Raw genomic sequence first — 18,350 nt, 5'->3', positions numbered from 1 at the left:
TTCATTTCTGTTATGTGTTTTATTGTTATCATGAATGAGATTGTTATTTGTGACAGTGGTAGCTGAAATGCATGTGCAAAATTCGTATGAAATTGTATGTGTCGCAACCGGGATCGCGACGGGACGACGGTCCAAAGAAAAGAAAGGAATTATTTTCGAAAAAAGAGTTTTGGAGTCGCCACCATAGTTTATTCTGGAAAACTACGGAAAAACCATAAAATAGTAAGGCACGGTCTACGGAAATCAGAGATTTGAGTTCGGGAGTCGGTTACGTGTAGGGAAGGTATTAGCACCCTACAACGCCTGCCTGAAGGCAGTACCTTTAATTAAGTATGCGAACTTGATGTGGTTTGCAAAATGTTTAACTATCCCCGAAAATAAAATTATAAAGAAACAAGAAATATTTTTTTTTATTTTTTTGAGAAAATATTAAAGAAAAAGATTTGAATTTTTGGAAAGTGAACCTGACTAGAACTGGCCTTGCTCCTACGTATCTCCACTTTTGATGGAGAATCAAAGATCGCGTAGTTCTGGCTACTACGTTTTAATGCGTGTTTGTTTGGAAAATGTTTGGAAATTGATTGAAAAATTGATTTAAAAACTGGTTGGGGATTGATTGGAAAATTTGTTAAAAAATTGATTTGGAAAAATTGTTTGGAAATTTGATTTGAGATTTGTTGGTAAATGAAGATGTTTTTTGGTTTCTGAAGATTGTATATTTTTTTGGTATTTTTGAATTATGAAAAAAATGTCATAGCATAAACAACGAGCTAGATATAAAACAAGTGAAAGATAAAATTATTTTTAAAATTTTTTAGTTATTTATTTTTTTAGTTATATATTTTTTATATTTTTTATTTAATTATCAAGCAAATCCGAGACTTGACATGATAATTAAAATTATTATTTGAAAATGATTATCAAGCAAGTCCGAGACTTGACATGATAATTAGAATTATTATTATAAAAAGATGAATGTCAAGCAAGTCCGAGACTTGACATGACAATCGAGATAATTATAAAAGGATGATTATCAAGCAAGTCCGAGACTTGACATGACGATCAGAATTATTATAAAATAGACTCTCAAACAAGTCCGAGACTTGACATGACAATTGAGAAAATTATAAAAGGATGATTATCAAGCAAGTCCGAGACTTGACATGACAATCAGAATTATTATAAAATAGACTGTCAAACAAGTCCGAGACTTGACATGACAATCGAGAAAATTATAAAAGGATGATTATCAAGCAAGTCCGAGACTTGACATGACAATCGGGATAGAATTATTTTGTATTTATTTTTAATTTAGATAAAAATAAAATATAAGGAACGGGGTGGAGTTATCATACAAAGGGGTTACACGTAGTGAAAACAAATAGAAAAAATAAAAGCAAGAATAGGAGTGTAGAAATTAAAAACCAGGGGTGCTGAGCGAAAATGATTGGCCCATGATCATAGGAGTGCAGCAGATGAAATCTGGGGTGACATGTGGTAGATGTTGGCCCAAGTCCCCTTTGTTTGCAGAAGGGGTGCGAACAGAGAAAACAGGGGGTACAGAGATAAATCAGGAGTGCAGCAGTGAAGTTGGAGGGTGCATGAAGTAAGTGCTGGTCCAAGTCCTGATTCTTTTTTAGAAGTGCAGTGGGGTGTGAAATAGGAATAAAGGGGGTGTAGAAAATTGTTTTTATTTTATTTTTATTTTATTTTTCTTTGTTTGTTTTTTTTTTTAATTTTTTTATTAAAAAGATAATTAATTTAGAGGCAAAGAGGGTTGTTCATTTTTCAAACCCTGCATCAGAGACTCAAAAGTCTCTTCCTCCAGAGACAAAATCCAGAGCCAACCGCCATTACCCAACCGGCAGCCGCCGACCACCACCACACCGTTGTTCACGGCGTCGACAGAGCTGCCACCGATCGCAACTCCAGTCCCATCCCTCCTTTTCTTCACGCGAAAACAACGCCGCCAGCGAAGCCAGTCGTCGCTGCCGCTGCTCGTTCGGACCAGCCACCACGAGGAGGGAACTTCCCCTGTCCTAGATCGCGTCAGTCGGGTGCCGTCGGCGACTCCCAGCGACACTGGATCTGCAGCGAGCCTCCGTTCAAAGCGCTACCGTCACCAGCTTTCTTCCTTCTTTCCCATGTGTTGGCTCTGTGTTTGTGGTTGTTATAATTGATTTTGGGTGTTTGGGTTGATCGGAGATGAAAATGGTTGATGGGTTTCAGAAGTCAAGATGGCGTTGGGGTGATGGAGAATGAATATAGAAATTGAAGTTGGTTGGAGATTGATGGTTGTCTGGGAATTGAAGTTTTGATTTTTGGCCGTGAAGATGAAGTTGGGTTTTCTGGTGGGATGAATGAAGGTTATGGGATGGTTCGGTGTTGTGGTTGGGAGGTATGGATTTTGGTCTGATTATGCCCTCCCATAATTTCTTGGCTGATGAAATTTTTATAGAAAGAAGAAAAATAATTGGAGATGAGTGTCGGTAGCTTTGATTGGAGGAGACATCACAGTAACTGAATTATTGAGTGAATGATTGATCACGGGTGAGGGAGTTGTTCCGAGTGAAAGAGAAACGTTTGGTGGCTCTGAAATTAAAGAAGAAATACGCTGCAGAAGGAGAAGCGGTGTGGCCAGGAAGTCGTGATCAGTGTGTCTCAAATCACTACCTTCCGAAAAACTTTTTTCTTTTATGTTTTGTTCTTTTGGGTTTATGACACGGGGAGATGATGTGAATTGAATTTGAGTGGATTTGAGAGTAATTTTTTTATTGTTTTTTTGAGTGAATTTGTGAGTAATTGAGAATAGATTTGGAATAAAAGTTTGGAAGAATTAGTGTAGGATTTGATTGATGGGATAGATTTATAAAATTAATTTAATTGGTAGAAATTGAAGATTACCAAAATATCCCTAGTCATTAAAGTAATATAAAATATTATTTGTTAATGTTATATTTAATTGTAAAAATGTTTATAAAGAGTAAAAAATTAAAATTAATTATTAAAATTAGTTTTAAAAATGTAAAAAGATTATAATTTAGTAAATTAAAATTATAATGGATAGAAATTTTAGTAAAAGATTAAAAAATATTTATTGGTAAAAAGATATTTGTAGTAAAAAGATAAAAACTAATAAAAAAATTGAAATAATATTTTATTTAAATAAAGTGTAATATTTTTGTCTGAAATATAATTTATGATAATTATTTATGCTTATTTTTATTCCAATAACAAAACCAAAACTGAATTCGAATTATGTATTATATAAAATTGTAATTATTAAAATTATAAAAGGGTAAAAATGACATTTGATTTAAATCAGTTTAAATCTCTTCTTATAAGCGATGATTCAAAACTTGCAAATCATTTTAAATCATCACCTCCTATTCTTTGCAAATCCTGCGAAACGAACACCATTTAAACTATGAATCCATTTACAAATCATTTTAAATCATCGCCTCCTATTATTTGCAAATCCTGCAAAACGAATACCATTTAAACTGTGAATCCATCCTCGCTAATTGAAATTCCCTTAAAACGAAGAGGGCCTTACTGATGAACACTAATGAATGCACCTACCTATTATCCAATTAAACGCTGCAATAAATTCTTTTTTTTATTTGTTTTCTCTTTCACGTTTTCCTCTTTTTTTTTTTTTATTATTTCATTTTTTCATTTTTTTTCTTTTTTTTAAAATAAAAATAAAATCAAAACCATGTGATAAAACCAAGTAAAAATAGAATTAATTTGAAACATATAAAAACTAACAAAAATAGAATCCCATAAAATAAAATAAAATTAAATGACATAAACTCAAATTAAACAAAATCATAAATAAGATCAAGCAAAATAAATTAGAATCTTATAAAATCAATTCAAATAAAATACCAACAATTAATGAGAAATAAATTTAAAAATCACATTAAATCCATTTAAACAATAACATCGACTAAACAAAATCAAATCAAAATTTCATTAAATAAAATAAAATCAAATCAAGTTATACAGAATGAATTTGAAACAAATAAAATTATATGAAATAAAATTCAACCAAACAAAATTACTTTAAATGTCGATAAAAAAGGAAAGAAGTACTAAATTGAATAAAAAGAAACTAAATCAAATACTAAATAATAAAAAAATAAATAATTAAATAAATAAATAAAGTAAAGTAAAAACAAAAACAGAAATAAAAATTAATCTTATTATTTAGTCACTCGGACGAAATTGGGTGTTGACAGTATGGTTCTTGCTTGAAACAATGAAAATGTGAAGTAAAAATAATAGTATTAGCCTGTGTTTGATGTGAGCTGATAGTAGATCATTTCTGAATTGTATGATTAGGTTCATGTTGTAAGTTTCATTGTTTTAGGATGAGAATCCAGATTCTGCAGAATTTTTCAGTGTATGGCTAAGTTAATTTTTCAGCTTTTAAGTCAAATTAAGGAATTTGGGTAGTGAATTTTTGAAATAGTGGTCCAACTCTGAAATAGGTACTTAGGATAGCTTAGGATAGTTAGTTGTGACTTATAGGAGGTGTACAATTGATCTAAACCAACTTATAAATGGTAAATTTCGAATTGAGCCTCTAGGTAGATCAAATGAGTATTTTAGATCTAATTTCCTTGCATATCTCTTAGAATTTTGAGTTAGGATGGTGTGTGAGACTTCAAACAAGTTAGATTCAACTTGTATTTCGAGTTAGGAGTGTCCAAAATTCACCAAAAGGCCTAAAACGAAACTTAGGGGTGTGAGTTCTTCCAAATCTGCATAATCTGCAGAAAATTCTGCAGAATCCACGCCTGGGCGCCCTTTGATTCGGCGTTTTGCCAGAAATATGGCGCCCGGGCGCCCCTAAAGGGCGTTGGGCGCCCTTTTTTGCTGTTGCTTTTGTTTTTGATAGTTTGGAGGGTTCCGGATGTCCGTTTTGGACGTTCTTTAGGTCGTTCTGGGGATTTTTGACCCTTCCGGAGCCATTGGTGAGGGTCTCCAAGCTGTTTGAATTCCTTAAGTATAGGTAATTATAGTTGATAAAGAAATTGGTATTAATAAAAGATGTTTCTGTGAAGATAAGTAATGTATGAATTATATATGTTTATTTTACTTCTGCATGAGATTGTATGATTAATTGGATGAGGTTGGTGAAGTGAAACAAGATTGGTGGTATGAATCATGGACTTTGAGAATCAAATCAAGATCTCTTGGTGAGATCATTGTTAATGTTGAGAATAAATATAGGAAACTCAGTCTTGGGTGTCTCCATTTATGGGCCAAGATATGAGTGATATCATGTTAAGTTTCTAGAATGAATATAGGTATCTCAGTCTTGGGGGTTGCCCTTAATACTCTAATGACTATTCAATCTCACTTAGAGAAGATTAGTTCATGTGGTGAGAGTAGTAAGGGGTCCTAGTCTTGGTTATCTCCATTTTATATGGGCCAAGGTGAGTGATAACGGACTAACCTTGTGGTGGTAGGGTGGAACCCATAGCAAGTGGCTTTGCAAAGCAGTAGAGGCCACCACAAGTGCATAACCCGCCATAGCTCGATATTCATTCCGGGTCCGGACGAGTCTAAGTCTAACACCACTTAATAAAACCACAACTCATAACTTAATTAAATTGTTTTTTTCATGCTTGAAATTCTTGAATGCCTCTTTTAGTTTGATAATCTCTTAGTTAACTTGTTTCCTTTTGAAATCTAGCTTACCCTTGCTTTGTTTGCTGCCTGTTTTCTATGTGTTTGTTTTCTCTTGCAATGATCATCCAAATTGGATGTGAGCAGAGGCAGGAGAGGCCCCTTTGGAGCAGATTCTAGATGTCCCAGACGTTCCAGATACTGCAGATGTTGTAGAGTAGTATAGTTTAGTTATTATCTATTGTATATAACTTGATCTTCTTTCCTTTTTCTTCTTTTTGAAAGACTCTATGACTATATGTAGAGCTTTTACATTTCATTTTGGATGACTGTATTATATATACTTCATCTGACTCTACTCTTGACTGCTTTACTTTATTACATATGATGCATTCCACTCAATATGATTTATACATATATTTTTGGGATGTTACAAAAATCACAAGAAATATGCTATATTTTATTAACAAAAGGAAAATTATTTTAAAACTAAAAAATTAAATTGGTTGCATTAAGTCTTAAAAATAAGTTGGTTCCATTAAAAAAAAAAGTCATTTTCACAGTTGACTCCCGTGTGCAGAAAGTTTATCTAAACTCCCTACTTATTTGACCTTTGCTCCAGGTCTGTTTTTGCACATTGAATTTTAACGAAAATTCTTCCTTGGCCATGTATATCCATATACTTGTGATCATCAATGCTCAACATCACTTCTATATCCAATAAGTCCAATAAGTGTTAAAAAAGTTTGTTCAATTAAAAAACAACGCCATTGAGTTTTACTACTAAGTTGATTAATCGCAGAAAGACAAGGTACAAGGTGCTTTAGGAGAAGTAGATTTGAGAATTGGGAAACCCTAGCAAGCAACGAGAAACATTTGCAAAAAGGAATCAGAAAAGTGAAAGCGAGAAAGTTGAATTGAAAGGTGAAGGGGAAAATAGGGGAGGTAATTGTCGCCGACACGATCTCCTTAACATCAGAAGAAGGAGAGAGAGAGAAAGAGAGAAAGAGTTTGGTTTAGTTGGGTGCAAAGAAGAAGTGTAAGAAGGAAGAAAACCAAAAAAAAAAAAAACTTCAAACCCCTACAATCCTTTAATTCCATCTCATTTTCAATTTTTTTAAATATTTACCACATGAACCAATAAGAAAACGACACATATCTAGTTTCAAAAATTTGTCAAAATTAAATGTCAAAGTATCATTACCCAAATGAAAATGATATGTACATCTAGTATTCTATTTAATAATATAATTATAGGATCATGATACATGTTAACAATTTTTTTTAACTTTTTAATAATATATTTTATTATTTTATTGGTATATTTGAATTTATTTTTTAAAAAATATTTAAAACGAACTAATTATAAATTATTATATATGCGTTATAAAAAAATTGTTAAAACAAATTATTAATTTTTTTTATAATTATATTAGAAATTCTCTTTGTTTATCCTAATCTTAATTATTTTAATATATTAATACTAAAATATATTAATATATTAAAAGTTCATTAAAAAAATACAATAATTTCATAAGTTAATGTATTATTAATATTTTAATGACTTTTTTTTTCACTTTTTAACATAAAGTAATATATATGTTAAAATTTTAGAAAACAAATTATATTTTATTATAAAGTAAAATAGGTTATAAAGTATATTTTGGATATTGTAAAATAAATACTGTCCATGAAAGCTATTTTTAATCTCAATTTTTTAAATACAACCATTTAAAAAGCAACTTATTAAGAATTGTATAAAAATATTATTTTTAACCTAAAAATTTGTAAATACAAGCTTCTAAAAATTATATTTACTACTCAAATTATTTTAAAAAGTAAATTTTCAGCTTAGTTAAATTATATGTTATTTTACCCGTTTGTATTTTATAAAAATTATATAAAATATCTTTTCGTAGCAAACGTTACATTTATCTATTGACAAGGTATTTCATATTCCTATCATAAAGTATAAGGTTCAAATAATATAAAATTTAATTTAAAAAGTAAATATAGTTTTAAAAAATAAAAATAGAAAAATATAGTTAATCTATTAAATAATCATTAGAAAAATATTAATAAAAATGATTTTTTAATAATTTTAATAATATAATAATATATTAATATTTTATGTTAAAAGCAAGAAAAAATCGGATTAAAATATTAATATTCTAAGCTGTTTGTCCTTTATGATGTCAGTCGGTGTATCAGACCAGACCATCAATTAAATATGGAGCACATAATCAAGATAATATGAGTAGTTTCAGACACAGCTTTCAAAACATCAAAACAATATTAAATTAGACTGATTCTCCTGCAGCTCATTTTACTGAGTTCAGCTAAAAAAAATTGACCCATTGAATAATAAAAGGATAATGATGTTTTTACGATTTTTTTTAATAATTTTTTTATAATCAGATACATGTTAGTATTTTATTAATTTCTTTTTAAACAAACCAATCACAATCAATAAAATTATAAAAAAAAATTTAGCTAAAAAGCATTTTTTCCATAATAAAAAGCACCAGCCCTTCCTACTTTGCCGACATCTCAGATTTGCAAAATTCTACACTCGCCTTTCTCCTCCCTTCCTCTTATTTACTGCAGTTCATCTAAAAGTCTACGTTCTCGCTCATTTCCCTCCTCCCTGATTTTATGACTTTGTGCGGTTGGCGTCCTGGTGAGCTGTAGCAGCAAGGTAGTTCTTCTTCTCACACATTTCATATCAAGCTTATTATTACATTTGTGCTTTGCAGCTTGTGTATGGCAGAATGATGGAGGGGACGAAGTCGGAGGCCTTAACCATAGTTGGAACTTCGATTAAGGCCCCGTAGCACTTGGAAGTACTGAGGGGGTGCCGCAGTTGGAATTGCGGGTGATGCAAAGCCACACTTAGAAGTACGGTTATTGGCCGCCGTAGTTGGAATTAACGGGTGTTAGCGGCAGTTGGATGTGCGGTTTAAGTTTTTTTTATTGATTTTAGTTTTACGCAGTTGGATCTGTAATTTAGGTTTGACACGTATGGTGTTAAGTGTTAAAATATCATTTTCTTTTTTCATTCTTTTTATTCATTTTAGTTTTACGCAAATGGATTTGGGGATCACTATACTTTTGTTTTAATATTTTATATTTATATAATCTGTAATTTTAAATTCTTGTTATGTTTTTATGTTAAATAATATTTAATATGGTTAACAAGAATGTTTTGATTTGTTTGTTAATTATTTTTGAATTTGTTGTTTTTTTATAATTTTAAATTTTTTATATATTATTTATTATATATATTTTTTGTTTAAGTTAATTTTATTTGTTTTTGAATTTATAAATTTTATTAAATTACTTATTTAATTAAATATTAATCATTAAATCATCATTGTACTTTTTAAAAAATTATTAAATTATGGAACATGGTGCAGGGAGCAATCCTCGTGAAATTATGGAAGCCGTGGAAGTCATCAGCACCACCACAATCAAGGCACCCACTCATAGTATCCATAACTCACCTCGTAAAATCCATTTAACTCCATTGGATCTTCCATATCTCACAGTTGAATCCATCCAAAAAGGTCTTCTTTTTGGCAGCCCAAAAGACACAGCATTCCATATAAATAATCTTCAACACTCACTTTCCTCCACCCTTGACTTTTTTCCTCCCATCGCTGGTCGTCTCGTCATACTCCAACATCACGACAACATTGTCTCAACCCACATCCTTTGCAACAACGCTGGAGTCCTCTTTGTCCACGCCGTTGCACCCAACACCACTGTCGCTCACATCCTTCAATCCAAATACAACCCTCCCATCATTCGCTCCTTCTTTCCACTCAACGGCGTTAAAAACTACAAGGGCACGTCACAGCCATTGCTGGCAGTGCAGGTGACGGAGCTAGTTGATGGCATCTTCATCGCCCTAACATTCAACCACGTCGTTGCCGACGGCAAGTCGATGTGGCATTTCGTGAATTCCTGGGCTGAAATCTCACGTGGCTCCCTTCAAATATCCAAACTCCCTTCTTTCGACCGTTACTTTCCCGATGGCATTGACCACCGCATGCGCTTTCCCTTCACAAAGGAGGAAGAAACCCAACAATCCCCAAACCTCAAACAACAAATTCCGCCTGAGAGGGTCTTCCATTTCGGGAAGGAAAAAATCGCGGAACTGAAAATAAAAGCCAACGCAGAAGCCAACACAGACAAGATATCTTCTCTGCAAGCGCTTTTAACTCTACTTTGGCTCTGTGTGATTCGTTGCCGACACGTGGAGCCTGAAGAAGAGATAAGTTACGTGCTTGCGATCGGCGTTGGGCCCAGGATGGTTCCACCACTGGCAGAGGGTTATTTTGGAAACTCAGTGATGTTTGGTGTTGTGACCATGAAAGCCGGGGAACTATTGGAAGGTGGTCTTGGGAAGGGTGCTCTGGACATGAACAAGATGATTGCTTTGCACTCTCATGAGAGGGTAAAGAACCATTATGAGTCTTGGGTGAGAACTCCGAGGCTGCTTAAATTATTTGGTGGTTCACTGGCCACTAGCAGTTCTCCGAGGTTCGACTTTTACGGTAACGATTTTGGGTGGGGAAAGCCCGTGGCGGTAAGAAGTGGCGGCGCAAATAAGAGTTGCGGAAAGATTAGTGTGTTTGCAGGCGCTGAAGAAGGTTCTATCGACATTGAAGTGTGCCTTCCTTTTGAGATTTTGGAGGCACTGGAAAATGACCCTGTCTTCATGGATGCCGTTTCCAGCTAGCTATTCTAGGTACAACGCAAGATCTTATAAGTCCACTTTAGTCAGATCCATGATTGTTAGTAGCATAAGCAATCCAGAAAAGATCATTGAGGAGTTCGATAACTTGTTTTTATAACTAGTTTATCTCTGCTAGTATTTTAAGTTTTTCTTTTCTTAAACGAATGGTTAAAAGGAGATATTGTCAATGTAGGGTGGGATATATGAAGATTTATCTGCATTGTTTGGATTGCTCCAAATGTTTTTCAATAGAAAATTATTTTTTATTGAAATGATAAGTATAACTCTAACCCTAATTTTAGAATTATCATTCAAATATTTAAATCCCTGCCTTCAATTCATCCTCAATTGGTTTTATATATTATTTTCAACATCTATAAATATTATTCATTATTTTGATTTTAATATATCACAATATTTATTTAATTTACTTTTAACAATAATAAAAAAATAAAATTTAATTATTCGTGCGTCCACATGTACAAAGACTAGTTAATAACATTTATGATAATTTTGATGGTGTTTTGGAAATCATAGATTGTATGAAAGGTAATAATATGTTAATCATGTGATAAAGTATGAAGTTTTGTTGTACAGAATGTTCTTTGAAAGAATAAATATGTTTTTGTTAATATGATTAGATGTACATGAATGTTGATGGTATCTATACAACTTTTGAAATGTGGGATTTTTAGTGTTTTTCTGTTGAATATTTTTGGTTAAAAGTTTTTTTGGTCTAAGTTTTGGATGGAAAAATTTGAAATGGTCCCTATTTTTATTTTGTGTTCATTTTAATATCAGGGAACGTATTTCGTGTTCAATCAAGTCTTTTTTACTAACTTCGTCTAAATTGATAACGGCGAGCTGTCGAGATGTGCAGCTGCATTGTGAGATGTATTTTTTTGCTGATTTGGAGTTCTTTTCAGTTGGAATTAGGATTTTTTAAATTTTATTTCTAATTAGGGTTGTTAATTTGGGAGGTGAAAAGAGGGTGGATTATAAAATTAGGGTTTTTATTCTGTATGTTCCCAATCTTCTTTCCAACCTTGTTAGTTAATGAGCTATTGGGACCACTGTCCCTTCTACAACAGTGCCATCTTTGTTCTAGCGCCGCATAATGTTTCTAACGATGTCACTAGTGGCATTTCTCCTCATCCTTCTTCTTCGTTAAACCTACGTGAGGAAATTCCTTCTCTAGTTCTTGATATCCAACACTACCTCCAACTAACGAGTCTTCTCTACCAGAGTCACCATTGATGACGTCAACCACTTCTATGGTCATCACTAGCGTTGTTGTCTTATATTAATATTATACATTATATTTGGTATTTATTTATTTTTATTTTGATTGTATTCGTAAATTGATAATTGATTAGGTTGGAGATATGAAAATCGTGATGAATGGTAAAATTTGGAAAATTTGAGTAACTGTAATATAGTGTTTGGCCGTGGCTGATGAGATAGTTTAGGGAAATTCCAATTTTGGTACAAAACAAAAAATTCCCAATTTCATTATGTTTTGTGTGTTGTTGCATACAATGGTTATGGTGATGGAATGAGCATTGTTGATGGAAGATCTGGGCTGGCGGTGGTCACTCGAGGTTGATGGTGGATTTACAATTTTGAACTCGCGATAAGGATTTAATTAACTTTTACCAATGGCTTTAATTTCAAAAAAACAAGGTTAGGAAGAAGATTGGGAACATACAGAATAAAAACCCTAATTTTATAATCCCCCTCTTTTCATCTCCCAAATTAACAACCCTAATCAAAAATAGAATTTAAAAAATCCTAATTCCAACTGAAAAGGACTCCAAGTCAGCAAAAAAATGACACCTCACAATACAGTTACATATCTGAACAACTCGCCGTTATCAATTTAGACGGAGTTAGTGAAAATGATTTAATTAAACACAAAATACGTTCTTTAGGACTAATTTGAACACAATAAAAATGGAAACCATTTCGAATTTTTCCATCCAAAACTGGACCAAAAAGAGCTTTTAACCTATTACAATCAATAGAACTGTCAAGCAGACAAAAGTTTTTCAACATTTTTCAATAGCAGTGGGCACTTTTTCATTGGATACAGTAAATAAGGGATAAGAGCAACAACAAAAAAAAAACTCGTCATTAAAAACAATGCATATCACATGCATGCAAATTCCTCTGTCAAACTAAATTGTCCGTGTTCCATTTCTATTATAGACATAGTAATTTGGAAAAATATCTATAACAACATCAATGCAAGAGTGAAGACCGTGTAGTGGGAAGGAAATACAGGACATATGAATAATTGGATACATTTATAAAATACAAACCTTAACAAGAATCAGGAGCTTCCACCCAATCTATTCTGATTCTGTTGTTCACTAATAATTTCTTAATACAAAGCCTGAAATTTAAAGCAAAAGAAAATTCGGTTTTAATAGATTATCAAAATTTAAAGCAATTCTAACAATGTTAATCATAACTATCTCAGAAACATATAAAGCATTTGAAGAATAACAATTTATCAAAGCAAAGGAACCATCAGAGATAAATAAACAAATAAAATAAAAACTACAGTAGAACTACAGAGTCACAAAAAATTTACTTAGTGAAAGATACAGCACCAACTGTTTTAAATATCAACATCACATGCACCATCATAGGTATTCAGGAAAACGAGGCCTACATCATATCATCATCACTATCCATTGCTAAGAATTGGGATTTTCCACATATGATAAAAAATATGACTGAAACAGAGTTATCTAACTATCATGCAATCTTCAACTATACTTCCAAGGACTTTTGAGCAAGATAGTTCACAAATGTTTAATCATGAAAAGATCTTCAATTTCTTTTCTTTCAACTATACTGAATATTTCAATGGTAAGATAGTGAAAAAATAAACCCAATAGTATCTCAATAAACTTCTCCACATGTATCTATTCAACAATAAAAATAAGAAAAAGAAAAAATTTCATAAGCTAAAATCAACTTATATTAAATAAGTAAAAAATCATCTTTTTGAAAAGCTGATATTAAAAAAAAATTATACCACATAGTTTATTCATAAGTTAATTTTAACATATAAAAAAATGTATATTTCATTTTTCCTGGAATTTTCTGGTATATTTAGGAAAATTTTTATATAAACATACCGTTATTATCATAATAACAAGGTACTACCGAAGATAAAAATTATATCATATATATTTACAAATAAAAATTACTGGCACTAAGCAATTCATCAAAAGGAAAATCTTCAGGGAAAATAGATTCCTAAAAAACTCTTTATATAAAGAGATGTAATTATTTAATCCAAGTTTCTAGCAATGAGAGTGACAACATCTTGCCAGAGCAAATTTTCTTACTAAAAGGACAGTTTGCCTTAAAAAATTTAATTCAGGAAAAATAGCCATACATGTCTGGTGTTATCATTCATGACTTTGATGGAAGTTTAGGAGGACTAAACTTCTACGATGCTATTAACAGACCATGTAAAAAACAATAAAATATAATATTTAATGGTCATCATTACCATGTAGCAACAAACAAAAATGCAAAGATATTCAGAATAGGAGGAAAAGTTCTGTAAAACTAGAACAAACCATTTGGGGATCCGGGGATAGGAACTTTATCCCGGAAAGGACACGGCTATAAAATATGTTGTTGACATGAACAATATGAAGATATATTTTGTCAATAAGACAGTAAGTTCTTGAATGTTGTTTTTCATAGTAAAATTTTCCATCTTGACCAAATGCATTTACTATACGTGTTCACTCAACCAATATACGCGAGCAGGAAAAAAGGGAAAAACGGCGTAATTGCACAATTTCATGCATAACAATGGTCACTTCACCTTGTCACAATCATGAAAACATACAATCAGTTCTTCCACTATCCATTAAAAGACTTAGCAGGCTAGGGTTTAAAATCAACTCAAGTAAGCCACAACGACAATGATTGTAATGGATCAATACAAACTTCATATATGCCATAATCAGAGAAAAAGCTATCAACTTATATAGTAGTCAGAATCACAAACAGTAAAGAATGATTGTCCAAACAAACTTGAATGTGAAGATTGGTGGCAGCGTTTATTTTAGATACTCTCTAATTAGGCATAGTCAGTTGCTTCACTCCAATACCTTATTAAAATTAATATCTGGAAAGTAAGTTTGCCTACCATAATTATTGCAGATTTAAAGACAGATATGTGTAATGAGAGAAAAAAAAAAGAGATATTGTATGCATCCAGAGTCGCAGTATGTAGAATTGGATTTGTACATCCAAGAAATAACATACCTGAACTACTTATAGCTCCAGAAACATTCTTGGTCTCTCATGACTATCAACTCAAACGATTTCACTGATCCTTGAACGTAGCCTCAGCAAGAAATTTGTCTATATCTATTTTTTCTAACCTAGCAATAGTTCCACGACACTTCATAGCTCAAGATAATACTGCCGTGTACATGCCAAGATACTAGACATCCTCTTGAAAGACTAGCTTAAATATATCATGTAACAGTGCTTAGTCATCACAGCTGCAACAAGACTTTGTAGAAAGTAAAACGCGACAAGAAATAAACAATTTGGACGATGGACAGATGCAGCTGATTTAGAGAACTGAACAGATCCGGTAAAGCTTCCAGCAGTATTAGTCACTGGACTTGTACTAGGAACAGAGATATTCTTGCAAGACCCAAAGGGTGCACCTGCCTGCCAAATTGAAGTAAGAAAGTCATTGTCATTATCAGAAATTGTTTTTTTCATCAAACTGTACAGGTAGAGGCTGTGCCAAGACAGAAATTCATCCAAGCCATGTATTCATCAATTTCATTTAAAGACAACACATGTACGCAACTAAACTTCCAAGAGCTGAGTACTCATGATGACTATGTCTTAATCTACTCTGGCGTACATATTGTTACAAGATTTCACATAACTTGACATAAGACAGAAGCATACAGTTAAGAACAAATGGTTGAGAAGATATTGGAGAAGAGTAAGTCATGGGGATGCTATTACTAGTGCAGATCTGCTTATTTTAAGTTTATATTGATTTTTACAAATTAGTAATTAGTTTGCAACAAATATTTGAATTAGATTAAGCATTTTTAGGACAGAGTGAACATGGAAAATTAATTAGTTTTCTCATTGTTAAATACTCCAATAACTTTAAATTTTTTTGAGATATAATAAAATTCAACCTTTTTTTCTACCATAAAACCTCCAACACAAGGGAAAAAACGATTATTTTCATCATCCAAGTAAGATCAACTTTTCTCTAGAATTATTGCCGTTTTCAAGATATTATACAAAAAGCATGGTTATATTGAAAAAATGTTATGGTCACTAACTGACCATTAGTCTAATTCTATATTCGGTAGGAAAAATTAAATCAACCTGACGTCCATCAGATACATATTCAGGCTTCAAAGAGTATCATCTGAAAGTCTAGTATACTGTTCATGTGGTAAATATTTTAAAATAAATGAATTGAAATTTGTAACTTAGATGAAATTCCAGAGACTTTCTAGAGGGATATAGATGTAAAATTATACTCAATTTGGTTTCTAATCACTAGTGGGGGAATGAACACTCCCAAAATATATGAAAACAAGTTATCATATCGTAGATTGTTTCTCCAGGAACAGTTTCCCTATTTCCACATTATCTCTTAGGATTGGTAACCCTAAATCCTTATCTTAACTTGTTTTCCTAATTAATTAGGATTAGGATTAGTATAAATAGGAGTTGGAGGCTTAAGTTTTGTGAATATACCAAACATCAATATAGTGCAATACATCTTAATAAATATGAATTAGTGATTCATTCTCTTTTCATCGCTCTATGCAAAATCTCATAATTACAACAGACATTTACAGAAATAAAGAATATCAGAATACAGAAGATTCAGGAACAAATGACATGAAATAAAGTACATGTAGGGACAAGAAAAGCAGACAAACCTGGCAGGCTGTGATTGTACTACATCCACACAATGAATGGCCATTCATTTTATCCACAATATCAAAAACACCACCTCCATCACTCCTCTGCATGAAGTTTCAGTCAGAATGCTAAAGTGGAATTGCAAGATGTATGATGTATACAGATTAATAATTAAGTTCCAATTAACAGCCCAGAACAGAATAAGGAATACCATGTAAAAATTAACAGCTACAAAGTTGGGCAGCAAATTCCCCGCAGCTTTGTAACAAGTATTGACCATCTCAGCAAGTGGAGCTGAATGCTCTTTGCATGAGTCAGCTTCAACTGGATAGGTTGGAAAGTAATTCATCAGGAAAAGTGATTGACTTCTAGAATTTAATGCCTTTGATTCTTTTCTGTGTGGACAAGAACCCTGTTCCACTCCAGGATCGCCAGCTGATGGCAAGTGAATAACGAGTTAGTAGAAACAAATCATGTACAAAGAAGATGCACACATATTTAGATAATTAAATGATATAGTGCTTCTTACGCTCATTTTCGACCATATGCCTCCACTGATAAGCTACTTCTTCATCTGCTTCCTTTGAAGCATCTGAAGTGAAAACAACAAGTCTGTGATTTGCTTGAACCATCTCCGTCACAGTGGGCCAATCGTTACCCTTTTTCGGCATCTTGGAGACAGGAAACCAATATTTGTCCAGTCCAGCACTTGTGAACAGATTAGTCAACCCCTTTGGAGTGTGCACATAGTCTTCAATTATGATGGTAACGATCTCAGTTGGATTTTCTGTCAAGAACGCCTCCACTTCTTTCAAAGTATTAACAGCCGGTTGCTGAGAACATTTTAATAGGAATATTAAGCCATGTCCCATCATCAAGAATCGTGACACAACCATGACCGCAATTAAAACCTTCAAGTAGAATCAGTAAATAAGTAAAAAAAGAGGAATAAATTACAAATGCAGTGAAGTTGTAGCATTGCCCACGAAATGAATGACAGAGCCAGATATCGTTCTGGAAGTCGTACATATCCAACATAAGTCCCCTCACTCCATTCTAAACCATCAACAAAACAAACGTATAAGAAACATAACAAAGAAATTAAACTACCTAAACCAAACAAAAAATTAAGAAAAGCAAGCAAACTCTCCACTTGACATACCCTCAACTGGTTAGTGACAGAGTCTTCTTGATTGTAAAAGGTCATCCTCTGAACACCGGGCAGAGGCGGTGCATCGACGATGCTGAAGGAATTGTGGGTCACAATCCAAGTGTACTTATTGAAGGGCAACCCATTGACCTGCAGTGCCCCAGAGGGGAAAGTCACAAAAAAATTGGGGTTGGAGAAGCTCGAAGGAAAAAGGAAGAAGCTTACGACGGGTGTTGGAAGGGTGGGTTGGCCTCTGGTGCAGATGGGTTGCTTCAAGCCCAAAGCGGGGCAATTGCCACAGAAGAGACCTGCCCCACAATCCGTAGCGGCCGAACATGCTTCTGAAACCTGCCAAATTCAGTTCAATTCAGAGTGAATTTGCACGGATCTCTTTGTTTGAAAGGAAAGTGAAAAAGAGAAAGGGAACCTGGGAATTGACGTTAGTGAAGGAGAGGGAACAGATGAGGAAGATGATGGCAAGTGCAGGAGCTCTGCATTTTGAACGGTAGTTCGGGGAATGCGAGTACATAGCAGAACCTAAGACGAAGCCTGCGTAGCCACAAGGTTCGAACTTCAAAGCGAAAATGGAGTTCCACTGTCAAATGATCCTAGCTGTGGATTCAAAATCTTACTCGGTGCTAGACCAACCTCACTCACAGTTAAAACAGTGTGGATCTTCTCGAGTTATACCACTTTTATCTGACTCGGTTTCGTTTTTACTCGGAATCGTTCTAAGTATTCCATAATACAATACTCTGTTTAAATTAAAGATTATAAAATACTTTTTGAAATGTTATATTTTTTTATTGTGTTACATTCTTATTTTTTTTTATTTAGAATCGGTATCGTCTTGTAACGAAAATTTGT

The 18,350-nt window shown here is 33.0% G+C and overlaps 2 protein-coding genes across 5 annotated transcripts; one reads left to right on the top strand and one right to left on the bottom strand.

The window, feature by feature from the left end:
• The first annotated feature begins 8,128 nt into the window (after positions 1 to 8,128).
• On the top strand, positions 8,129 to 10,662 carry LOC106765506 (uncharacterized acetyltransferase At3g50280). Of its 4 annotated transcripts, none has more exons than XM_014650156.2 (3): positions 8,130 to 8,338; positions 8,397 to 8,592; positions 9,057 to 10,662. In XM_014650156.2, the coding sequence occupies exon 3, from the start codon at positions 9,077 to 9,079 to the stop codon at positions 10,382 to 10,384; it is 1,308 nt and encodes a 435-aa protein (XP_014505642.1). In that variant the 5' UTR covers positions 8,130 to 8,338; positions 8,397 to 8,592; positions 9,057 to 9,076; the 3' UTR covers positions 10,385 to 10,662. The 4 variants fall into 4 exon arrangements, with proteins under 4 accessions (XP_014505643.1, XP_014505642.1, XP_014505640.1 ...); XM_014650155.2 differs by having other exon boundaries at positions 8,132 to 8,320; XM_014650157.2 differs by lacking the exon at positions 8,397 to 8,592 and having other exon boundaries at positions 8,129 to 8,338.
• Positions 10,663 to 12,551: 1,889 nt separating this feature from the next.
• LOC106766935 (PI-PLC X domain-containing protein At5g67130) lies at positions 12,552 to 18,185 on the bottom strand. Its single transcript, XM_014651730.2, has 9 exons — positions 17,911 to 18,185; positions 17,709 to 17,831; positions 17,496 to 17,633; positions 17,291 to 17,389; positions 16,863 to 17,166; positions 16,545 to 16,768; positions 16,351 to 16,437; positions 14,681 to 15,097; positions 12,552 to 12,776 (listed from the first exon to the last, which is right to left on the bottom strand). Exons 1-8 carry the CDS (start codon positions 18,010 to 18,012, stop codon positions 14,882 to 14,884), a joined length of 1,293 nt encoding a protein of 430 aa, XP_014507216.1. The 5' UTR covers positions 18,013 to 18,185; the 3' UTR covers positions 12,552 to 12,776; positions 14,681 to 14,881.
• Positions 18,186 to 18,350: the final 165 nt, after the last annotated feature.

The sequence above is a fragment of the Vigna radiata genome, chromosome 7, assembly GCF_000741045.1.
Source record: "Vigna radiata var. radiata cultivar VC1973A chromosome 7, Vradiata_ver6, whole genome shotgun sequence".
Taxonomy (NCBI): domain Eukaryota; kingdom Viridiplantae; phylum Streptophyta; class Magnoliopsida; order Fabales; family Fabaceae; genus Vigna; species Vigna radiata.
This window is presented reverse-complemented; position numbering and strand designations above follow the sequence as displayed.